The following is a 25,042-nucleotide window of genomic DNA, read 5'->3' on the forward strand; positions in this document are numbered from 1 at the left end:
GGATGGAGCATCTGTTTATCGGGGACAGAACTGCGTTCGGGCAGATGAGGCTCTGGGCCTGGACAGTGGCAGCCGCTCAGCAATGTGGGTGTGCTTTGGGCCTCAGAATCGCACGACTGCAAGTGGTTAAAGCAGCAGAGTTTAGGTCATGTATTTAACCTGACGAAAAAAATCACGATGTGACCACACTGACCACACCACTTCTCACTTTTCGAGACTGCCTCCCCATGTGCACGTAGCCATGTGAGGCGCTGGCCGCAGGTTCCTGCAGGACACGGATCACCAAGGTTTAGAGAATGCTCTATTTGGGGCGTTTGGTCTCTTTTGCAATTATTAAACGATAAATGTCCTTGCTCAAACATCCTTATGCAATTAGAATATTTCCTAAGATTAATTTTTGAAAGAGCACAGTTTTAAGGCCGTGAATGACAGGAGTTACCCTTTCTGCCCTCCAGAAAGATCCTGCTGATTCATATTCCCTTTGGCAGGGCCCAGGACAGCCCGATACCATACGTCCTCAACAAGGGTTATTACCTTCTCTTGACTTTATGTCGTTTTTATGGAAATTTATTTTAGTCATAAAAATAGTACGTGATCACTTTTGAAAAGCTACACAATAAGGAAGCTTGAAAAGGTGAAAACAAAAGTCCTTGGTACTGACACTATTCCTAATCACTCGATTTATTAGTAAACATCCTTTTGGAGATGCAGACACAGTTTTTCTTTCTAGATGGTGGATAACAGGAACCTTAAAATAAGGACATTGACAACACCTCATCAGGAGGGAGCGAGAGGAAGTGGCGTACGCACGGGGTTTGGCACAGGGCCTGGCGCACAGTATCCCGCCGCGCCTGGCTCCAGTATCCAGGCTCGGGAGGACAGGGGCCAGCCAAGAAGAATTATTCCTTATTTTAAAAAAGGAGGAACAGACTCCTGGATTTCCTTGGCACACGGCTTGATGCTTTCAGCGCTCAAGATCAGACAGGGAGCCCCTCCCGCCACCATCAACTGCGGACACAGTGTGGTGCCCCAGGACCGCTTCTTGGGAATGGCCGGATAGGGAGCTCCCGGCGACACAGGAGGGGCCGACCACACCTCTTGATAACAGAAACCCTCCAGCCTCTCCGAAGTGCCCACTCAGTGCCAGGCAGCACAGCATCTGACCCTCAGAATGACCCAAAATGAGAATTACTGTTCTCCCCATTTCGCAGATAAGAACAGAGAGGCTCGGAGGAGTTAGGGACCAATAGTGGCCCCGAGGTCATATGGCTTGCTCTGGGTTGAGCCTGACCTCAGGGCCCTCCTGGACTTCACTGCCCCGTCTCGAGCCCATAGTACCTGACCTACAGGGAGAAGGCGGCCTCCCCCCGCTGCCCCCCGAGTCAGACAAGCTCTGTTCCCAGAACCCTACACCCCTCCCCACTCACAGGCAATCTCACGTCTCCGCAGGTTCTCTGTCTCCTCCTGGGTTATGGACATCAACTGTTCCATCCTTATTCTAGGAACAAAAAAATTAATAAAATCCATCCATTTACTCAGCAGATGTAACACTTCTGACAGGGAATCCCATCAGAGCAACGCCGCCTTCTCGGGGAAGTCCTCCTGGCTGAGCCCACCCAGACAAGCTCCTGCCGCACCCCGCCCCACCCCGGCTCGCCGGCAGCCTTGCATCAAGACCTGAGCATTCCCTTTGGAAAACCGGCAAAGGACAGAAACGGCCACTTCACGGATGCTTAAATACAAGTGACCCGTAACCACCCAGAAAGAGGCGTTCATCACGGATAACCAATCTCGCCCGCAGGCTGGGGGGCGGGGAGCACTGAGCACCGGGGCAGCCTGAGAGGAGCAAGAACCGGCGAAGTGTCTTCTGGAAGGCAGTGCGGCAAGACCCATCAGAAGGTCGTCTGAACATTTCCTCCACAAATACTCATATCAATACCTCCGGGTATGTTTAGGAGATAGTCACTAGAATAGTGCTGGTCGCTATGAAACTCCGGGAACTCACATGTCACAGAGGACTAATTCAGGTACAGTCACACAATAAATAGCCTACAGCTACTGGGAACAAGGCTGCTGGCGGGGAGATACATCCATGATACAGAAAACGAATGTTAAGAAGCTACTGCGTGGCGGCTGTGTCCCCCCGGTAAGCTAGTCCTCGTGGCGCAGACGGAACCGCTCTCCGAAGGGGTATGCTTGGTTGAAAGCAGCATCTGAGCACCTCTGCCTCCAGCCCAGGCCCACGGGCTGCTCAAGGGAAGGTCACAATGACACGCCCCGTGGCCCCACTCCACGCACCCAAACAAAGAGAGGGCACTTGTGTGTGCCAGATAAACAGGCCACAGCCGGGCTGGGCCCTGACCGCTCTCAGCTCCCGCAGCACCATGGCTGAAGGGGCCAGGTCAGGGGAACCCTGCTGTTCTTCCCAAACGGCCAGGGGCCTGGAAGGCCGGCATAGGGACTGCAGCAGGGCCCACGCTGCTATTCTGGGATTCCTGGGAACTAGGAGATTCCGGATTCCGGATAATCCCGCAGGGGAGAGGGGAAAGCGGAAAGGGAGCTCTTCCTTCTCAGCTACCCTCTTTCCTAAAGCGGTGTGTCTTGATAAACCTGGAAACACGGAAAACACCACTGAAAAAACCCAAAGATCACTGCCTCTAATTTCTGCCTCTCGGCAATGTTTGGACACCACTCAGGGTGGCTCTTTGCGCTCTGAGCACAGATCCGCTGTGTCTTGAAGAAATCAGACACTGCTTTACTTTAATTCCGGCCTCTTCTTTTCTACTTTGCAACAGACTGTTTCCCTTAATGAGAAATGGATTTTTCTCTGATTTTTTTTAACACTAGCCATACAGTAGACATTACACGTGTTTTTATTTACGTCTCAGTTTTTCTCAGTGTTAAACTTGCAGGCAGTGATTCTATTTAATTCAATATTCCCTGAGGAGGTGAATCCCCTTACAGCTTTAGGAAGACTTTGTGGCATAATCCTTGAGAATCCCAAGATCTTCTCTCCCCGAAACCTCTTCCCTGGCCCCAAGGCAGCACAGAGATAGTGCTAGAGCGAAACACTAACCTTTCATTTTCCAGCGACTTCAAGATCTCAGAACTTTTCTTCTGCCTGTGGAGCAAACCCGAAGCGTGAAGGGCCACTACAGCTGTCACCAGTAGGCCTGTTCCCGACAGAACTGCCCTCCCAGCGCTGCACTGGCTGCACAGAGGGGGCTTAGGAACCGGCTGGGGTTCTCAGTCCAGAACCTTGGGGCTCTGTGTCCTTGGGCAGGGACTCAGCCACACCAAGTCCCAACTCATCTGCAAAATGGGATCCTCATAGAAAAAGCCTCCCAGAGTACTTGTAGAGTGAATGAGAAAGTACACACAAAGGGCCCAGCCCGTAAGCAGCACCTGACACAGGGCAGCTTTCCGGGACGCCCCGGTGGGGAGAGCACGCCGCTGGCACACGGCAGGCCTGCCGGCTCGCTCGGGCCCCGTGGAACTGCTGCGTGATGGAGCGAGTGAGAAGCCAGGGAGGCCTGGAAGCAACAAGGTCACAGCAAAAGCCCGTTCTGGAGGCTTTCCACAAAGGCCCCCAACTAGAGGTTCTGGAGACTTCTATCTGGCTTCCTTTCCCCCAAGCCCACTGAGGCCGGCTCCTAGCAGCACCTACCCTGAACAGGATTTGATAAGGCAAATTTCAATACAGCTGACCTTAGCCCAACGGGTCACTGGAACCTAAAATACTGGAGCAGAGTATGATCTCAACTCTCTTGCTAAACCCACTCATTTCACAGACCAGACCCCTGGGAGGCACGGGTCCGAGGACAAGCTATAAACCAGGTCAGGCCCGGCGCAGACTCTTTTCCCTTCGGGCTGGTGCAAAAAGTGGCACCAAGGCCGGACCCTACCAACAAAAGCCTCAGGCAGGAGTTGAGACTGGAGACTGTAAGGGAGAGAGGGACCCCTGGCCTGGGCTCTTCAAAGCGTACCAATGTCAGGGAAGGTCCCTGGGTCTGGGGAGTGGGGGCCTGACCTCTGGTTCTCCTGCAGGAGTTTCTGGATCCGGCTGGAGATGTTCTGCTCCGTCTGCTTCAGCTGCTCCTGCAGCCGCTGGCGCTCGGCGTCCAGGTAGCGCTGCCGCGCGCTCAGGCCCTGCTCCAGCCGGAACTGCTCCTGCAGCGGGACAGGCGGCCTGAGCGGGCAGCAAGGGGCCCCGTCCTGCCAGGCCTTTCTGTGTCATCTTGGCCCTGGTCTTCCCCTCGCTAGGCCCCGAGGAGTCCATTACGCATGAGGAGGCTGGGCTAGGTGTTCTTCCAGGCCCCCCCCCCCAGGCCCTGGAAGATCAAGGGAGAGCGCTTACTCCCACCGCCTTCCCACAGCAGCGGGCCCCCCAGCAGGAAGCGTGCAGACAAGCCCACCCCACTTGGCTGTTCACAGACCTCCTTGACCGTCTGAAGGATCTCGTCCTTCTGATTGTTGCTCTGCTGGAGGAGCTGGGCATGCTCTCGCTGCCCGAGTTCCAGACGCCGTTCAAATTCCAATTTCTCCAGCATCTTCTGTTCCTGCAAGAACACAGATCCTGGTGATGACCGGCAAGGCTCTGTGGTGTCAGGACCTGGGAGCAGGGTGAATCCGTGCCTCAGCTCCCAGGAGTGCGGGCTGTAGGTCTGAACACTGAGCAACACCCTCCAAGCCCAGCGCCTCCCACTACCCCCTGCCCCTGCAGCCTCACAACCCCCCGCCCCTGCTGCAGGGCCCAACTGTAATAAAACACTGTTTACTGTGAGAGCCTAGGGCTTTGGAGTCTGGGGTCCCTGAGCCTCAGACTGCTCATCCGTGGTGGAGAAACCCTGCCACCACTGAGGCTGCGTAAGGATGTGGCGAGGCACGGTATCAAGAGAGAAACTTCAGTTTGCCCTCTAATTTCGAGACAGGAAGAACTCTTTCCCTCAAATCTTTTATCCTAGATCTTTGATAAAAACAAAAGTGGCCAAGGAGGATAGACATTTTCTTACCTTCCTCTTCTCGTAGTCTGAGAACCTATTCTGCGGGGGGAAAAAAAGACAGTGGTCAGGAGAAGGGGGAGGCAGTGGGATTCCCAGTCCGTGGCCAGAATCTTGGGGCAGCCAGACACAGGCTTCAGCCCCAAAGCACTGCGTCGGAGTTGGGGGGGGGGCGGGTGGGGATGAGGGGGAAGGGTAGTCTGATAGAGGATCCCAGAGGGTTCCAGCGGACAGCACGGAGGAGAACCACCGGGCTTGGCTCACTGTAGCAAGCTCTTCAGGAGGGTTCTATGGGTGAAGCCCCGAGAAGGTGTGGTGCTCCACAAGGGGGATCAAGAAGTGGGATGTGTGGTTCCCTATCCGTACAGTATATCCACAGTGCCCCTGAACTCCAGCCGTCCAAAACAAACGCACAAAGGGACACGTACAGGCTACTGCAGAACTGCTGTAAAGAGTGACAACCCCGGCAACAGCTCATCGACTTCAGTAAGTCACGGCGACTCCATGCAGCGGGTCACACAGCTATGCAGTAACAGGGCAAGGGGGGGGGGCTGCAGAGAAAGGGGCCTGCCACCTGCCGCTCTGTGCAGCGGGATCCTGTTCTTGTAAGAACGGCAACAAAACTCAACTCGGAGTTTCATACCTGTTGAGATCGGACTCAGGAAGGAGATGCATTAACAGTTTGTGGCGATTACCTCTGGGGGTGGGATGGGGGAGGGAGAGGAGGGGACATGCGCTTAGTTTACATATTTCTGTATTGCTCAGACTGGTAACGAGGAGCAGGAGTTCCTCTTGTAGTTAAACATCAACAAACACACACAGGTATCTTTAAGTATTTTTAAATACTTAAATAAGTATTTTTTAAAAGATTTACTTATTTGGGACGCCTGGGTGGCTCAGTTGGTTGAGCGGCTGCCTTCGGCTCAGGTCATGATCCCAGCGTCCTGGGATCGAGTCCCACATCGGGCTCCTTGCTTGGCAGGGAGCCTGCTTCTCCCTCTGCCTCTGCCTTCCACTCTGTCTGCCTGTGCTTGCTCTCACTTCTCTCTCTATGACAAATAAATAAAATAAAATCTTAAAAAAAAAAAAAAAAAAAAAAAGATTTACTTATTTGACAGAGATCACAAGTAGGCAGAGAGGCAGGCAGAGAGAGAGAAACAGGTTCCCCACTGAGCAGAGAGCCCGATGCGGGGCTCGATCCCAGGATCCTGGAATCATGACCTGAGCCGAAGGCAGAGGCTTTAACCCACTGAGCCACCCTTAAATAAGTATTTTAAGTATCTTTGTATTTAGTTATCCATCTCAGAGACCAGGATCAATCTGTCTGAGCTGGAAAAGCAGCATATTATAAGGAAATTGGGTTTGTCCTATGCAGAAGTAGGAGTAAAATTTTAAAAATTAACTTTCAGGGGCGCCTGGATGGCTCAGTGGGATAAGCCGCTGCCTTCGGCTCAGGTCATGATCTCGGGGTCCTGGGATCGAGTCCCGCATCGGGCTCTCTGCTCAGCAGGGAGCCTGCTTCCTCCTCTCTCTGCCTGCCTCTCTCGTGATCTCTGTGATCTTGTGATCTCTGCCTACTTGCCCTGCCTACTTGTGATCTCTCTCTGTCAAATAAATAAAAATCTTTAAAAAAAAATTAACTTTCAATTATACAGATAATGTCGGAGTATATTCTCCTTATGAAAAATTTTAAAAACAGCCTATATGGTATCCATAGACCATTCCCCCAGCCTGATCCTGGTTCCCTCCAGCCCCCCTGCCATGTAACTACCATTATCAGACCCAAGTACACACATTTACATATAATTTGTGCTTCTGGAAAATAGAGAAGATCTGTCTGTGTGTGCTCACATATAAATGTGTTGCAATGAAGGCAAAATTCACATTCTGTAAAATTCATTCTTTTCAGTATGCAGTTCTAGTCATGTAATGGTCACGATCATCAAGGCAGAGAACCACTCCTTTACCTCCAAAATTCCCTTGTGCCCCTCTGTCATCCAACGGTCCTCCTACCCATCCTCCTGCTCCCTTCTTCCCCCATTAATGGCTATTGCTGATCTGTTTTCCTGTATATTTGAACCTTCTTTCTGAACATAAAAGGGTACCATACTATCTCCATGTTCTACAGCCTGCCCTTTTCACCCACCCATCTGTCCTGTGATCCAAGTTTGGATAGATCTAGGGCATAGCAGGGACAGGACACAGCTGTCTCAGCCTTTGCCCACTGACAGACATTAAGGGGCCTTCCAATATTTCCCTACTGCAAATAAGGCAGCAAGGAACATTCTTGCCAATATCTCCTTGGACAAGTGTCTCTCTCTGGGTATGTGCCGAGAATTTGGAATCCTGAATCATGGGCGATGGCCATGGTCATTTAAATTTCTGACCCCTATTACCAGGTTATCTTCCGCAGTGGGAACACCAGTTTCCATTTCCCAAGAGCAACTGATGAGGCCACAGTTTCCCTACACTCTGGCCAAGAAATAATCAAAGTGACATTTGTGCCAATCTGAAGGAGGTAACAGTATTTTGTTGTTTTAGTTTACTGGTCTCTGATTACTAGGGGAATTGGGCATTTTTTTCCGCATTTACCAATTATCTGTATTGTTTTTTGTTTAAGTTTTTACGTAAGCTTTACGGCCAATGTAGGGCTTGAATGCACAACCCGGAGATCAAGAGTTAGGTGCTTTATTGACTGACCAGCCAGGTGCCCCTCATCTGTACTGGTTTACTCTGTAAAGTACCTGTTGACAGATCTTTGGCTTTTTTTTTTTCCCCTCTCGGGATGGTGTTTTACTGCTTTGAAAGAGCTCTTTATATATTCAGCCTGCTAATCCTGCATCAGAAATGTTTGCTGCATTCTCCTCAAGGATTTTGATGGATTCCTTTCTCATACTGAGGTCCTTGAGGAGAACACAGGCAGCAACCTCTTTGACCTCAGCCGCAGCAACTTCTTCCTAGGAACATCGCCAAAGGCAAGGGAAGCAAGGGCAAAAATGAACTATTGGGACTTCATCAAGATCAAAAGCTTTTGCACAGCAAAGGAAACAGTTAACAAAACCAAAAGACAACTGACAGAATGGGAGAAAATATTTGCAAACAACCTATCAGATAAAGGGCTAGTACCCAAAATCTATAAAGGGCTCAGCAAACTCAACACCCAAGGAACAAATAATCCAATCAAGAAATGGGCAGAAGACATGAACAGATATTTCTGCAAAGAAGACATCCGGATGGCCAACACACACCTGAAAAAGTGCTCCACATCACTCGGCATCAGGGAAATCCAAATCAAAACCACAATGAGATATCACCTCACACCAGTCAGAATGGCTAAAATTAACAAGTCAGGAAATGACAGATGCTGGCGAGGATGAGGAGAAAGGGGAACCCTCCTACACTGTTGGTGGGAATGCAAGCTGGTGCAACCACTCTGGAAAACAGCATGGAGGCTCCTCAAAAAGTTGAAAATAGGGCGCCTGGGTGGCTCAGTGGGTTAGGCCGCTGCCTTTGGCTCAGGTCATGATCTCAGGGTCCTGGGATCGAGTCCCGCATCGGGCTCTCTGCTCAGCAGGGAGCCTGCTTGCCTCTCTCTCTCTCTCTCTGCCTGCCTCTCCGTCTACTTATGATCTCTCTCTGTCAAATAAATAAATAAAATCTTTAAAAAAAAAAAAAAAAAAAGAAGAAAAAAAAAAAAAAAGTTGAAAATAGAGCTGCCCTACAACCCGGCAATCACACTACCGGGTATTTACCCCAAAGATACAAATGTAGTGATCCGAAGGGGCACTTGCACCTGACTGTTTATAGCAGCAATGTCCACAATAGCCAAACTATGGAAAAAGCCTAGATGTCCATCAACAGATGAATGGATAAAGAATATGTGGTTCACACATACAATGGAATACTATGCAGCCATCAAAAATGAAATCTTGCCATTTGCGATGACATGGATGGAACTAGAGGGTATTATATTTATCAAAATAAGTCAATCAGAGAAAGACAATTATCATATGATCTCCCTGATATGAGGAAGTTGAGAGGCAAAGTTTGGGGGTTTGGGGGGTAGGAAAAGAATACGTGAAACAAGATTGGATCAGGAGGGAGACAAACCATAAGAGACTCTTCATCTCACAAAACAAACTGAGAGTTGCAAAGGGGAGAGGGGTAGGGAGAGGGTGGTGCGTTATGGACACTGGGGAGGGTATGTGCTATGGTGAGTGCTGTGAAGTGTGTAAACCTGGCGATTCACAGACCTGTACCCTTGGGGCTAATAATACATTATATGTTAATAAAAAAATAAAAAATTTAAAAAATTAAGTACAATAACGAGATAAAAAACATAATTAAGTTAAAAAAAAAAAAAGAAATGTTTGCTGCAAATACTTCCTCAGAGTATAAATTGCCACAATTTCCCTGGATAGAGATCTTCCTCCTCTCTAGTTCTCACTGAGCTGCCAGAAAAAAGATAAAAGTCCAAAGGAATGCATGGTGGTATGTCCAACAGGAAGGGGAGGAGCACCAGGGAACCAGAGATTAAAAAAAAGTCCTTGGAAGATAAGAAGCCAAACTTGGCAGTTGGTCCCCCTCGCCGCCGCCACCCCCCATCCCACCATCAGGGTCCTGTGGGCCCTCTGTGGGAGTGCAGGTGGGGAAGAGGTGGCTTCTCATTGGCTCCCGTGTCAGGGGCTCCTGGCTGACATGGCAAACTCTGACCAAGATTCCTCCTCGGTGCCCGTCCTAGGCTAGCTCACCCCTGGGACCAGGGAGGGCCGGCCCCTCGCTGTGCTGACACATGTGCCTCCCTCACTGCTCCACAGAGCGGAGAGCATGACAGGCGTTCTGTACAGCAAGGGGCACCGAGGCAGGAAGTACTTGCTGAGAGACAACAGTGAACGACACAGACACGACCCCCACGCTCACAAAGCTTTATCCAGCAGGAGAGATAGACATAAATCCTCTCCTGTGTAGTTCTTCATTTATGGCCGTGATAAGTGTTCCCAAGGAAACGTGGGGGCACCCGGAGAACATATAACAGGGAACCTGACCCGGGTTGATGTGACAGGGAGAATTCTCAGAGGACATGGGATTTGGACACAACTGAAGGAGACGGTGGAGTTAGCGAGAGGTGAGCCAGGAGAACTCCAGATTGGAAAGGGGGAGAGGGAAACTGCAAGTTCAAAGGTCCTGAAGGGTTCAGGGAGCAGAGAGGAGCCTTGCATCTGCTGTTTGGGGAGGTGGCGCAGGCTTGGAGAGCATCTCAGCACACGGGTCTGGACTGAGGTGAATTCTAGTTTGGTGGAGGAATTCAGGGCCTGCAGCTCTGAACCCCCTCCCAATGACCAGGTTCCCCGCACACACACCCCCACTCCTGTCAGGAGCCAGGTACGCCTTACCTGCCACTCCACCTCCTCCCGGCAGAGTCTGTCCGAGGGCCCGTCTGGGCTGTCCCGGGGGGTGTCGCCTCTATCCTGCTCCAGGACTGGCAGCAGGTACTGAGAAGGGGGGTAGTATTCCAGCCCTGACTCTGCAAGAGAGGACACAAGCTGATCAGGAGGGAGGGGACAGAACCGTCAGCTCCTGCGGCCTCTGACTTCCTCCCCAGTGTCCTGCCCCAGCTGCCTGGTCCCCTGCTTCCCTGTTCCCTTAGCCCCAGACTGAATGGAGCCCTCCGTCTTGCTCACTAGTCCTGATGCCAGGCCCCGGAACTTGGAAATTGCTCAAGAAGTGTCAGCTGAGCGAACAGGCAGGCTGGCCAGCCGCCTCTTTATCATCCACGTGAGAATGAGGTGATGAGAAAAGCCTGGGGGAGATTAGTGGAGAAGCCTGATCCACCATCTCCTTGCCCAAACCTTGGGCAAGATGCTTGCCTTCTCTGGCCCTGGATACTCTTCCCCTGTATAACTTGATAGGGTTTGTACTCTTTACCCATTTTTGAGTGGGTTGCTTGCCTTATTGTTGCTGATTTATAGGTACTCTTTATATATTGTAGCTAATAATCTCGGGCCCATAATATATAACTATCTTCTAGACGGTAACATTTTTTAACTTTAGTGATGGGATCTTTCTAGGTAAAGAACTTTAGACTTTAATATGGTCAAAGTTGTCTTTTAAAAATATAAACGGTGAGAGCGCCTCAGTGGCTCAGTTCACTAAGTGACTGCCTTCAGCTGGGTCATGATCCTGGCGTGTCAGGATCGAGTTCCACACTGGGCTCCCTGCTAGGCAAAGCATCTGCTTCTCCCTCTGATCTCCTCCTTCTAATGCTCTCTCAAATAAATAAATAAATAAATAAATTCTTAAAAAAAAAGAACATCATAAAAATATACACGGTAAAAGAAATACTAAAAATGGCCAGTAGGCATGTGAAAAAATATCCAAATAACTGAGAACACGACATTACGATAGCAGCAGACTGCTTTGTTTATCCGTCAGAATAAATAAACTTAGAAGATCTTTAACGGTGACACCAAATGTTATTTGTGGGAAGGAGAAAAGGGTCCTCTCAGAAGCTTCCCGCAGGAACCGAAACCGGTGCAGTTTCGGTGCAGTGCACAGCGTTCAGCAACTCTCACTGCCGGCCCCGTGGCAGCCTGCCCTCGAGGAATGCATCCTTCCCCACCCCCGTGCCAGAGGGGGTGGGTTAACATGCTGTGACAGTGGAAGACTGGAAATAAGCTCATGTTCACCATATGGGAAAGGCCACATCAGCTGTGGGCCACCACGACGTGACCTACTAGATAGAACTTTAAAACAAGGCAGATGCGTCCATTGTGAACTAGGAAAAGGCCCAAGACCTATTCTTGAGTAAAAAGCAGTGCTCAGAATCACAATAGTATGCTATCTCCTGTGGGTTTTATTTTTTTTTTTTTAAAGATTTTATTTATTTATTTGACAGACAGAGATCACAAGTAGGCAGAGAGGCAGGCAGAGAGGAGGAAGCAGGCTCCCTGCTGAGCAGAGAGCCCGATGTGGGGCTCAATCCCAGGACCCTGGGATCATGACCCGAGCCGAAGGCAGAGGCTTTAACCTACTGAGCCACCCAGGTGCCCCTCTCTTGTGGGTTTTATTTATTTATTTTTTTTTAAAGATTTTATTTATTCATTTGACACAGAGAGATCACCAGTAGGCAGAGAGGCAGGCAGAGAGAGAGAGAGGAGGAAGCAGGCTCCCCGCGGAGCAGAGAACCCAATGCGGGACTCGATCCCAGGACCCTGAGATCATGACCTGAGCCGAAGGCAGCGGCTTAACCCACTGAGCCACCCAGGCGCCCTCTTGTGGGTTTTAAAAAAATGTTTTTAAAAAACATTTAAAAAATGTTTTAAAACCCCCAAACTTTACATAAGTATGTTTACCTACTACACTGTGTAAATAAATTGAAGAATTATTTCTTAAGCTGCGTAGTAGGTATACGCACGTTCACTGCTTTATTCTTTGTCTTCTGTATACCTAGAAATTGCACAGCTGAAAACTTTTTAAGGAAGATAAAGGGTTTGGGTGGGGGATGGGTGGGAAAGGTGAAGGGGATTTAGAAGCTCAGTTACAGTCATGAGGATGGAGTCACGTGCGGAATAAAGTCCTCATGGGCACCTGGGTGCCTCAATGAGTTAAAGCCTCTGCCTTTGGCTCAGGTCTTGATCCCAGGTTCTGGGATTGAGCCCCGCATCGGGCTCTCTGCTCCATGGGGAGCCTGCTTCCTCTTCTCTCTCTGCCTACTTGTGATCGCTGTCAAATAAATAAATAAATAAATAAATAAAAGAATTAAGTCCTCATGTTGTACCCCTGAAGCTAACACCATGTTAATTACACTTGGAAGAATTTGCCTAGTTTGACCATTGGCCAGGCTACACATTAGAATCACCTGCTACTCAAAGACCGCTAGGTAGGTATGTGGCCCAAGTATCTGTCATGGGATGTGTAACTTTTTAAACTTAAGTATCACCTTCATACGGAAAAGAGCAAAAAGTCTTCATGAATAGCGAGATGAATGCTTAAGAGGGAAATCACCCTTATAAACAGGACTGGGTTTGGGGTGAGTGCTCACATGCTGATAAAAGCGTCCGACTTGGGGCACCTGGGTGGCTCAGTGGGTTAAGCCGCTGCCTTCGGCTTGGGTCATGATCTCAGGGTCCTGGGATCGAGCCCTGCATCGGGCTCTCTGCTCAGCGGGGAGCCTGCTTCCTCCTATCTCTCTCTCTGCCTGCCTCTCTGCCTACTTGTGATCTCTGTCAAATAAATAAATAAAAATCTAAAAAAAAAAAAAAAAGCGTCCAGCTTCTCTCACGGCCCGTCATGTCTGTGAGGTTCACCGTGGCCGTGGCAGTTAACACTGCTTTTGTTCTTTTTTAAAATTTATTTGACAGAGAGAGAGAGAGAGAGACAGTGAGGGAGGAACACAAGCAGGGGGAGTGGGAGAGGGAAAGCTGGGTTCCTGCTGGGTAGGGAGCCTGACTCGGGGCTCGATCCCAGGACCCTGGGACCATGACCTGAGCAGAAGGCAGACCCTTAACGACTGAGCCACCCAGGCACCCCGGACTGCTTTAGCTGTATTTGAAGGCGGTGTCATATTCACGTGCGAGTCTGAAACAGTGTGTTTACCCATCCCACCACCAATGAGCACTTGGGGCATGTCAGGTTTGGGCTGTTATGAACTTTGCTGCCGTCAGTATTTCTGTACTTGGCTTTCTGGCATAGACTCAGACACACTTTCCCTGGACACTCATGTAGGTGCAGAATTGATGGGCCTCGGGGTGTCTGAATGTTCAGCTTGAGATGGTAACAACAATTTTTGGAAGCAGTCTGACTCCCACCCCCCACCCCTGGTGGATGGGAGCCGCTGTTCCACATGTTTGCTGGTTCTTGTACTGACATTAATTGAGCCATTTTAGGGGGCGTGGTAGGACGTGGTAGTGTCTCTGTGTAGTTTTTAAGTGCTTTTTCTTATTGACCAAAAAAGATGCTGAGCATTCTTTTCAGACACTCTAGGCCATCTGGAGAGTCTCTGCAAAATTCCTATTCAAGACTTCTGACAGCGCCTTTTGCTTATACATCTTTTTATCTGCTAGAAACAGGTGCTTTGCTGGACATGCATGCATTGCAAATATCCTTTCCGACTTCATGGCTTGCCCTCTCTTTTCCCAAATGGTGTCTTTTTAATGTTAGGGAAATATAATTTATTAACTTTTTATGGCTGGTGTTGCCTGCCTCCTACTGAAAGAAGAAATCAAGACTTTTTCCCCACGTGGATATTCAACTGATCTGAAATCATGTATTGAAAAGACTTCGCTTTCCTTTCTTGTTGCTTTGCAATGGCACCTCTGTCACCCACAGATCACACGGATGAGTCTTGGCTGTGTTCTACCAGTTCCCCAGGTGACAGGATCCCCGAATTAAGACAATCCGCCAAGGGGAAGGCTCCATAGCTCAGGGGTTAGAGCACTGGTCTTGTAAGACAATCCGCCAGACAGGAGGTGGCCAGGTATTCTGCCCTCCCCTCTGGGCACCTGGACCAATGGTGGCCCTGGGTTTTAGCTGCACTGTCACTCCTCCAAGTCCAGTCCCCTGTGGTCTCAGTCCTGGGTGACGCCAGTGACCTCCTAACTGGTCCCTGGCCTCCACGCTTGTTTTCTCCAGGCCCTTTTCCCTGCGGATGGAGTGAGGCCTCTCCCGTGTGACACCGGGCCCCGATGGCCTCTCCAGCCTCCAACCCACCTCTCCTCCGTGTGGGTGCCCAGCGCCCCCGGCCTCCTCGGCCGCACACTTCCCACCACTCTACCCTTCTAGGCTCTTTAACATGCTTCTGCTCTCACCAGCCACAGCCTCCTCTCCGTCCTAAGTCCCAAATGCCCTCAGGTTTCAACGAAGATACTTTCTCGGACCTTCCCTGACGCCCCAACCTAACCAGTATCTCGATTTCCTGTGACCATCTGCTTTGCCTGTGTCTCTTGCCAGACCTGGAGAGTGCCAAGCAGGCGGGGACTGTGGCCTCCTCGGTCTCTGCCATGCCCTGAGTCTGGGCTGGCACAGGGCTGCTGCTGCAACCACGCTCACTTGCTGAGCGCAGGAGGCAAGGTGTCTGGCTTTACCTTTGCAGAGGAACTGCTGAATAGCCTGGGTGCCGGCAATGCACACCTCCTGAGGCGGGTAGACCATGGACGAGGCGTCGAGGCTCAGAGTCTGCAGACACAGGGGAAACTCTTTATATGTACTGTCAACACAATCCCAAAGCGCCTGGTTTAGTTACGAGGCTGTGTTTACTGTCTCCTCTGTCTTGGTCCTGCCATGTTCCCAGCACTTAAATAGTGTCTGGTGTGTAGCCAGCACACGATTTGTGTTTTTGGAGAAAAACATAAAAAAGTGGGAAAATAAGGAAATTAAAGGACAACATACAGAATAAGATTCCGTGTTTGTTAAACACTTCTACTCTCTCACATTAGTACACTTACAGAAAATTTTGAAGAAATACACATCAAACTCAAAATGGTTTCCTCCAAAGGGTAGATTCTAGAGTACTTTCTATGTGAAATTGGAATTTTTTTTTAACAATATGATTTTTTAAGTAAAAAAAAACCCCTAATGTTTATACGGGCACACATGCACCTGCTTACGGGTTTATGAGGCCCAGGAAACAGGGACCTGGACGCCCACAAAGCCGTCCACAGCCATGCTGTAAGGCTGTCTGTTGTTTTTGTTTGTCTGTTTGTTGAATCGAGCCCTCCTGCCACCTGCTCACTTCTTTCCAGAGGCCTCCTGGGAAGCTACCTAAGCCCCTTTCAGGAGCCCATATCCTCTCTGCCTGGGACAGGTAGGCCTGCTTCAGGAGAAGGCCTGAGGTACTAGGCCAGAAGTGGCTGAGTGGGAAAAGCAGCTCAGACACCCGCCAGCCCTGGCCAGCACAGCCCTTCTCCCTGGGGAGCCTGCCCCGGAGCACAGGATCCGACTGCCTGGGTCTGGGGATCCCGAGAGCAGAAAACCCCATCCTGGGAGGCGTTACGTAAAGAATATTCACCCACACGGATCATGCTGGTCACCAACAGTAAAGTGTGCTGGCTGCTGGGGCTGCACCACCTGTGGCCACGAGCCATGCGGAGCCACATAAGTTTACATTTTAACCGACTAAAATGAAAGTGAATTTAAAGCTCAGTCCCTCAGTGGCACCAGCCACATTTCACGTGCGCAGCAGCCACGTGGCCGGTGGCTACTGCACGGGACACACAGATTGCGGGTGTCCCCACTGTTGGCAGGAGCAGCAGCTGGACAGCGATGCATGGGGTCATTCGGCCCTGGTGTCAGACCCTAGTCTGACCTGTTCTGGCTGTGTGCCCTTGAACAGGACAGGTGACTTCCCGGAAGCTCAGCTCCATCAGTATTCAACAGGCATGCTATCACCCAGCGGCAGGGCTGTTTGATGAGTGATAGGAGAACACACGAGAGAAAGACATTGACCTTGACCAAGAATGGCCATTTATGGTTTCCTCCTGAACAAAGGTGCCACCAAGAAGCAAAGAGTGGATGGAAAGCACATCACTCTCAGAGCTCCTGCCAGCTGACTTACGAGGGCTTCGGACTCAGCAACGCTGTGAGTTGTGCGCTCAGGCACGGCGGCCACTGAGCACGTGGAGCTTTGTTTATTTCAGTATAAACAGGGATGCCTGGGTGGCTCAGTCGGTTCAGCATCTCACTCTCGGTTTCAGCTCAGGTCATGATCTCAGGATGTGAGCTCGAGCCCTGCATGGGGCTCTGTGCTCAGTGGGGAGTCTGCCTCCCTCCCTCGCCCTCTGTCCCTCCCCCTGCTCACGTGCACATGTGCATCTCTCTCTCTAAAATAAGTAAATAAATCTTTAAAAAGACTGTACAAGTAAACACGTACTTCCTTGGTCATGCTAGTCACACTCCCAGTGCTTGAGGGCCACATGTGGCCAGTGGCTACCGACTTGGGACAGCACAGTCACTGGACATCTCCATCCCTGCAGAAAGTTCTGTTGGGCAGCACTGTCTCTGCCGCCTGCTCAGGGAGAGGAGCTGACCATCCTGTCCTTTCTCAGGCTGGCTGCCACAGCAGCAGGGATCAGCCCTTGGGGTCAGCCCCCTTCCTTTGCTGTCTCCATGCTCACCCACCCACTTCTGATACAGAAGCTGGCGCTCAGCATGCCTGAGAGGTAATTTACTGATGGCTCTGCAGAGGATTCTGGGATGCTGGCCAGACTGTGTCTCCGTGGGTAGAGAGGTCCCTGTTCCAGAAGGCTGAGCTGCACAGAGGTGAAGAGCACAGGCCCTCATTCAGACTGCCTAGTTTTCAACCCCACTCCGCTGTCACTAGCTGTGCGGGCTCTGGGCAAGCTCCTTAAACTGTCCATGGCTCAGCCTCTTCACCTGCAAACAGGCCCAGCAGTGTCTGGCTTGCAGGGTTTTCCTGAGGATTCAGGGAACTGATGCAGGTTAAGCACCTAGCCTTGTAGGCACCAGAAAAGGATGGGCCATCTCATCCTCAACTGTTAAGTGCCCCTGCCTTCCCTGAGCAAGCAGCCTGTATCCGTGTCTGTTAAGGCCTGGACTGTAGACCCCCCAAAACACATACGTGAAGTTCTAATCCCCTGTACCTCAGATGCCACTGTATTTGGATATAAGGTCTTTAGAGAAGTAAACAAGTTCAAAATGAAATCACCAGGCTGGGCCCTAATCCAGCATGACTGGTGTTCTTGTAAGAAAAGGAATTTGGACACAGGCCCATACAGAAGGAAGATGATGTGAGGACACATGGAGAAGACCGCCATCTACTAGCCAAGGAGAGAGGCCTCGGAAGCAACCAACCCTTGATCTCGGACTTCCAGCCTCCAGAGCCGTGAGAAAATCAATCTCTTTTTTAAGCCACTCGGTCTGTGGTACTTTGTTACAGCCACCCTGGCAAACTGATACAGTGACCCAGGAAAAGCTTGTCCCCCCTCCCTGCTCTGATGAAACTCAATTTCTATACCTCCCAGTGAGGATGCTCTCCCCGTCACGGAGCTCTGGGCTCTTCCCAATCTGGACTCTCCAGACACAGCAAGCGCCCACCACATCAGATGCCCCATTTTTCCCTTAACACACCTTGTGCTGTCCACTCTGGGCTCTCCGTACTCTCCCCTGCACCCAAAGGCCCCGCTACCCAGGTCTACTACTCTAAAGCGAGTTCTTCTCTCCAGGCCCAGCTCAAACATCACATTTTTCACAGACTGTTGACACCACCAGAACTCAGTGTCCTGTCCTCACTCCAGAAGCGTGTATTTCTGCCACCGTCGTGGCAGCAAGAGCCACATAATGACAGCCGCACGACATCGCTCTCTCTGTGAGCTCCCAGGAACTGAGCCTTGAGATCTCTGACAGCCCAGCACCCATGACCAGGGCCGGCATTCAGGAACGTGGGGGGACTGTGGCCCAGAGAGAACCCCAGGCAGGAACGGCTCTGACTTACTTCCAGGGTTCGAACGTGCGCCAGCAGCTGCGGCAACTTCTGAATGTCGTTCTCACTGATGTCAAGAGTACGTAAGCTTCGAAGTTCCCCCACGGTGTCTGGAAGCTCCTTCAGCTTGTTATCTGGAGAGATCCCAATGGCACAGCTCAACCCCCAAAGCCTCTCCACCAACTTCCTGCCCGATGCTGCCAGGACTCGGGGCACGTGGGTGCCTCCCTCTGACCCCGGGATGTGCGCAGGGCCTGAGACCTGAGGTTCCAGGAGGAAAAGCACAGGGGTCCAGTTTTGGTGACCTGGGTTCAAGTTCTTACTCTACCACTTTATAAGCTGGGTGCCCTCATGCTCGGTGGTTCCCAGGAAGAGGGCTCTGTGGATGCTGGCCGAGACAGCCCAGCGCCGACTGAAAGTCACATGGACAGTGCGTTCCAGCCCCTACCTTTCACATTGAGGGTCTGGAGCTGGATCAGGTTCCCAATGGAACGTGGGAGATACGTTAGTTGATTCCTTTCCACGTTTAAGACCTAAGACAGAGGGGAAAAAATGACACGAGAACCCAGATGCAGAGAACAATGTCTACCCCTGCTTCAGGCCAGGCAGCATCTGGGCACCACACACCTCTTTAACTCCCCTTGACAGCCCTGTGAGGAGGGCACTGATTTTTATAATCCCAGGTGGGAGATGGGAACACAGGCTCAGAGTGAAGTCACGTGCCCAAGAGAGCAGAGCCTGACCTTGAACTGGTTCTTGGGGAGGACCCATCGTTTATGCAGACAACAGAATGCCCCATGATGGCCCCACAGTCCAGCAAGGAGGCAGCAGGGGACAAGCAGGTTCAGGGACGTGGGGGAGGCAGCATGCAACAGGGCTCTAGGAATCCCAGTTTCGGGGGGAAGAAAGCTGAGCTGCAGAAAGGCAGTGGGATCTGCCCAAGGTCTCAAGGCTGGCAGCTGCTGGTGCCCAGACGGGAAGGCAGGCTCAGCGGATTGCGCAGGCTTCGCTCCCTCCCGGATGCCGCACTGTGAGGGAAGCAAGGCCAAGAGGCCGGCACGCTAAGTACTCATTAAACATTGACGCAATGGAAAGCTAAGCGGTCATTAAAAATTATGCGGCAGATGAATATTTAATAAACCAAAAGATGGTTAAGAGTTATTGTCAGGTATCCAGAAGTTACAAAATGATGAATGCAACAATTCTATGAAAATATACATGTCCCCAAAGATCCTACACCTGGGCATTCGCTGTGGCTTCCTAAGGGGTGACAATTCCTACTGTTCTGCCTCATGTTCTGTGTGCCCTGGGGCTAGCGACAGGCATCCCTCTGGACCTCAACTTTCTCATCTGTAAAATGCAACAATGTCACCCACATAGTAGGGTTGCCTGTTCCCCTCATTCCTCGGTCTCCTCCACGTTGGAGGCAGCGTGCAAGGTAGGGGTGCTGCCCTCCAAGGACTACATCTCAGTCAAATCTGTAAGACCTTCCTGAGGAACTACGCATTGCCATCAGTGCTCCCGCAGCAACCAGCCAGGCCTGAGACAGGGGCCCAGAATGTGAATGTACTTTGACAAGAAGGCCGGGAGGATTCCGAGGGACATCGGGGCTGAGAGAGGATGAGCGGCTCGGGCGGAGGCGGGGTCTGCGTGGAGAGGCCCGCCGTGGTGCGGCAGGAAGGCCAGAAGGAGTTTAGGAACTGACCGCCGGGAGAGGAGGCTGGGAAGCAGGCCGGCCCGTCATCCGGGGTCTGAAGGGCACAGTGACGAGAAGGTATTTTAATCTAAGCGTGAAGGAAAGCCGCTTCCTCCTCTGTGAAATGGGGCTAATGCTAGTACCTGCCTGACAGGGAGGCTGCAGGAAACCAACAGATAATGGGAGGGAAAAGCTTAGCTCCGCGCAGGCATGCGGGGGGCCACGACTGATCAGAATGGCAGGATGAGTCACGGTGCTGAATTCATCATTTCCTGCTTCCTCCCTTGTAGAAGCTCACGATGAAATCCCAAAAGCACATGCCAAAAATATGGTACCAAGACTCCCACAGTTCAGACTGCCATGGCCAGGGCATCACGGAGCTTCCTGATGGGAAAGGGGCAGAGGGAGCTGGCACCAGGGGCGGCTCTGGCCAGAGCCCAGCCAGCACTCTCCAGGGCACTTTCTCACTTGCAGTCAGAGGCAGGTGTCCTGTGGCCTGCGGCCGTACCTGGAGGGCGGTCAGCTGCCCAATGTCGTCAGGAAGCGCTGACAGCTGATTATTGTGAAGATCTAGAACCTGCAGGAGGGAGGCGAGCGTGGGGTCACAACAGTCACCAAGGGAGAAAGCCCACACAGCTCAGACTCCGGGGCCTCTTCCTGCCTCTGGTGTTGAAGCAACAGCAGCCCCTCCTCTCCAATAGCGAGATCTTTCCATCTCAGCTCCTTTTTGAAAATGGGATACCATTGCTTTCTTTTCTTTATCAAGTATTTGTTTTTAGCTGTTGAGTGGAAACAGTATGCTATGAAACAGTATGCATAAATATTCATGTTAAATAGGAAAACCCTCACAGCATAAGTACATACTTACGTGGAAAAAGACTATCAAATATGCAATAATATACTGACGGTGGTTCTCTGGAGTGTGAGATGACGGACATTTTTCTTCCTTTGCTTAACTGTATTTGCTAATTTTTTTTAACAACACAAATGAGCAAAAAGACACATCATGTATGCAACTACATAAATATGTTTCGTATACATACAAATAAAATAGAAATATACACAAATAAAAAATATGTATTTAAAATGTATAAGATATTGTTTTACTATAGAAATAATGAGTGTTGGACTAGAATAATAAAGACAAGTAAAAACCACCTTAACTCCTACAAACCAGACTTAACTCAAAAAACACTGTGATGCCCGATGCTACCATCCTTTGCCTCTCATTGTGTGTACCCACTGTCACAGCTCATGTTCATGTGGAATAATCCTGAGGTCATAGGCCACATGTCCTGTGAATATGTCCCAGTCCTGGAGAGGCTAACAGGAGGAAGTCAGTACGGATCACGGCTTTCACACACTGACCGAGTGATGCCTGGCGTCCCTCCGGGGCCTCCTTGTTTGGGCCCATCGGTCTCCTTGCTCTCTGTGAGCTCACCTGCTCTGAGTTTATGCTTTGCCCTTCTACCTGTCGGGCAAGTTCCCATGAAGGCAAGGCCTATGGCTGTAACCCCACCCCACGCATGGCACTCAGGTGCCCCATCAACTGTGCTAATACCAGCCTATGAAGTTAGGCCCGCCTGGCATAAGCTTTAACAAAGGCAGCTTAGCTGTCACATGCTACACCAGGCAGAGTCCCTAACCCCCGAGAGAAGGGCCCCAGTACCTTGATGGTTATGAGACTCAGGAGGCTGCAGGATTTAGGGAGCAGGGAAGTGAGGTGATTCGTGTGGACAATCAACACCTGTGTGGGGAAGATTTGGGGCGCATTAGCCAGAAGAGGAGTAGCCAGCAGGCCACCAGCTTGCTGCAGGGTACACGGCAGACCCCGCCTGCCCACTGTCTTCTGCTCGCCCAGACACTGCAATGGGGGATGTGGCTCAGAACCGCAGGATCACCAAATGTGGAATCACGGAACCTGAAACCCTGTAATTTCAAGGGTGAAAGGGATCTTTGAGGCGTGATGCTACCTTCCATCCTGAGAAGGTCCCTGTGCAGCTGTCCTGATCTTAACCTCCTTCAGGGTCAGCACCTTCACGTGGGGAACAGAGAATAATAAAGTACTGGCCTGCAGGGGCTGCTGTACAATTAACCAAAAGACAACGAGCACTGAGCCCAGGGCTGGCCTGGGGCCGAAGGCTCCATCCGTACCATCTGTTGCTATTTTTACAGGACCGACCCCTGCATACAAACTTCCAGTGTCAAGGAGCTCACCAGGCTGTCAGTAGGGAACACTTTTTACCTCCCTTCCTCGGAGAATTCAATTAGAATGCTCTCAGCTCTCTCCATGCAATGCTGCAATGTCTTTCTGAAAAATCATTCATTCCATTCTTAATCTCCGCTGGGTGACCAGCTTTCATTATTATGAACAGCGAGGTCACCCGTGTTTACTGTGGCAGGGCTTGTACCTGGTGCATTCCCGTCTCCATCTACCTACCTCCTGCCTGTCACTCTATTAATCCCCATGACAGCTCTGTCAGAGTAGGACTAGCACTAGGAATCTGACAGATGAAGAAACGGATGTAAGAGTTGGCGGAAGTTGCCCAACTCACGAGGGGCAAAAAGCCAGGATGGGACCCGGGACCGTTGGACATCAGACTCAACTCTTCCAACTAGGCAAACACCTGCTTCAAGCTGAAAGGGTGAGAATCAGGGAGAAGGGAGATGTCTATGCCAGGAAGACAGTGCCTCAAAGTCCCACCTGATTTCCAACAAGCAAACATGAAATAAACAAGCCTGTGAAAATGAAGATCCACGTTACCTTCTTCTGCAGAACTTTGCACGTTGCAAAAGCCCCATATGGAATCTAAGGTAAGAAACAGAAGAGTCAGCACCTCCCTTCCTGCCGGTGGCACACAAGTGAGGGAGCGATGGGGCAGGAGGTGATCAAGTACAAAATTCTCACGTGCAGAGCAGCGCTGAGCCGGGAGTGTGGTGCGGGGGAGGCTGGGGAGGAATGCTGCTGGGAAGTGGTCAGCCCTCCCCTGCAATCAGCTGGCAGGAGACTGCCCTGCCCGGCCCCAGCCCACACACCAGCCCCATCATGAGCTCTATCAGGGCAAAAGAAAAAGGCCAGAGAAACCCTGGTTCTTCCAGTTCCCTAGAACTCTATGGGTGCATTTTCTAGACTCCCTGATTCTCATAGACTATGTTGAGGCCAGCAACCATCTCAATTCTTTTGAATACGAACAAAATCCAAGAACACTTCATTCGACCAATGCGTCCAGTGTTTTAAAAGCCCCAGTCTACATCTGTCTTTCTTAGGGACATGTGATCCAAAAAAAAAGGACCAATCAAATTCACAGCCAGAACACCAGCCCTGATTTACCTCTGAGAGCTCACACTTAGAGATGTCAAGAATGTCATCGGCCCCAGCTTCTTTTGCCTGCGAACAAAAATAATAATAATAAAAAACGCGTTCAAACAAAACGCCCTTGAAAAGTGGACAAACCAGCCGAAGACACACAGGATCAAGAAGCTGTAAGAGACCAGCCACTGTCTGGTTCTACTAGTCCCTTCTGCAGGTGCACCAATGACCCCTGCCTCAGTGGGGCCTGAGGTCCAGCACAGAACAGCAAATGAACAAGTCACAACAACTGTCATCAGTTCCCTCAGGAGAGAAGCGGAAGGCACTCCTGAGTACCAGACAGGAGGCCTCACTGGTCTGCTTTGAGTCAGAGATCTCCTCTGGGGGTCAGGGAGACAGAAGGGAGGGAGGGAGCACGCAGCTGCTTTGGGGGCAGTGTGGAGCCCGGTTCCTGAGGGCAGGGGCGGAGATGGACTCAGAGGAAGCCCAGTTTCCCTCACCAGACACATCTGATACTCTAGGCGTTTCCGAGCCTCTTCACTGGGTTTCCGCTTCCGGAAGAAGAGCGGCATTCTTTCTTTCTTGCCCTGGAGTAATCTTCGGGACTCTAGGGCATAGGAGAGAAATCAGGGCCTGAGGACTCTGTCACACCCGGGGCAGGCAGCACGCTAACGCAGAACACGGAGCCCATCTGCTGGACCGCGTCAGCTCTGACGGCAGCATCTGCATCCGTCTCAACCATCCATCTGGGCCACGAGCCCTGCACAGCAGGTCTTTCTAAGGATGTCCTTTGAGAATGCATTAGCAGACGGGACTGATCCATCACTTCTAGTTCCCAAAACATTGTCAGAGTGGCATCAACAAGCCAAACACAGCATCAGCTACATCGTAAGCAAAGAGATCTCTTAGTTGAATAAAAACTCCAAGGCAATCCTCAGGCAGCTTACCACCTGCACAGTTACTGTTGCATCTGATTCTCACCACAGCCCAGCTTAAAATGATATTGAAATGGACGCATGAGCTCAGTGATCTGGTTATATGGCGTGGACAGTCGCAAAAACAGTCTGGAGCTCTGTTTTTTCGAGTCCTGACACCGTGGGGTTTGCCCAACTCCTTCATGCTTGGATAATTTAGCACTTGCTAATTACAGTGTCCTGAACTCAGAAGCCAGGTGCTTACTGCTTACCCAGTATCTGCAGCTAGCAGCACAGGTTAAGGGTTATCAATGGACCCAGGAAGCAATCATCCAGGCCCAGGCTTTGGAATGAAATGTAACCGGGTTTATGGAGGTTCCTCAAAAAATTAAAAATAGAAATACCCTAGGACCCAGCGACTGCACTACTAAGTATTTACCCGAAAGATACAAAGGTAGTAATCAGAAGGGGCACCTGCATCCCAATGTTTATAGCAGCATTACCAATAATAGCCCAATTATGGAAAAAGCCCAACTGTCCACCGATCCATGAATGGATAAAGAAAATATTCTGTATTCACACACACACCCACACCCACACACATGAATATTACTCAGTCATAAAAAGAACGAAATCTGGGGCGCCTGGGTGGCTCAGTGGGTTAAAGCCTCTGCCTTCGGCTCAGGT

At 50.7% G+C, this 25,042-nt stretch overlaps 1 protein-coding gene across 3 annotated transcripts in view; it reads right to left on the minus strand.

The window, feature by feature from the left end:
- The window catches only part of LRSAM1 (leucine rich repeat and sterile alpha motif containing 1), a 40,391-nt gene that overhangs the window by 13,491 nt on the left and 1,858 nt on the right, over positions 1-25,042 (minus strand). For 2 of the 3 annotated variants that reach the window (XM_032308401.1, XM_032308400.1), the window contains exons 3-16: positions 23,942-24,048; positions 23,463-23,519; positions 22,896-22,940; positions 21,801-21,878; positions 20,640-20,708; positions 18,884-18,968; positions 18,448-18,569; positions 15,083-15,173; positions 10,394-10,524; positions 5,013-5,042; positions 4,437-4,559; positions 4,031-4,170; positions 3,077-3,121; positions 1,428-1,498 (exon numbers count right to left, since the gene is read on the minus strand). In XM_032308401.1, coding sequence (XP_032164292.1) covers positions 1,428-1,498; positions 3,077-3,121; positions 4,031-4,170; positions 4,437-4,559; positions 5,013-5,042; positions 10,394-10,524; positions 15,083-15,173; positions 18,448-18,569; positions 18,884-18,968; positions 20,640-20,708; positions 21,801-21,878; positions 22,896-22,940; positions 23,463-23,519; positions 23,942-24,013 — 1,159 coding nt within the window. In that variant the 5' untranslated portion in view covers positions 24,014-24,048. Of the gene's footprint in view, positions 1-1,427; positions 1,499-3,076; positions 3,122-4,030; positions 4,171-4,436; positions 4,560-5,012; positions 5,043-10,393; positions 10,525-15,082; positions 15,174-18,447; positions 18,570-18,883; positions 18,969-20,278; positions 20,422-20,639; positions 20,709-21,800; positions 21,879-22,895; positions 22,941-23,462; positions 23,520-23,941; positions 24,049-25,042 lie in introns of those variants that run through there. The other variant, XM_032308402.1, reaches the window with a different exon arrangement.

This window comes from Mustela erminea, chromosome 12 (genome assembly GCF_009829155.1).
Source record: "Mustela erminea isolate mMusErm1 chromosome 12, mMusErm1.Pri, whole genome shotgun sequence".
Taxonomy (NCBI): domain Eukaryota; kingdom Metazoa; phylum Chordata; class Mammalia; order Carnivora; family Mustelidae; genus Mustela; species Mustela erminea.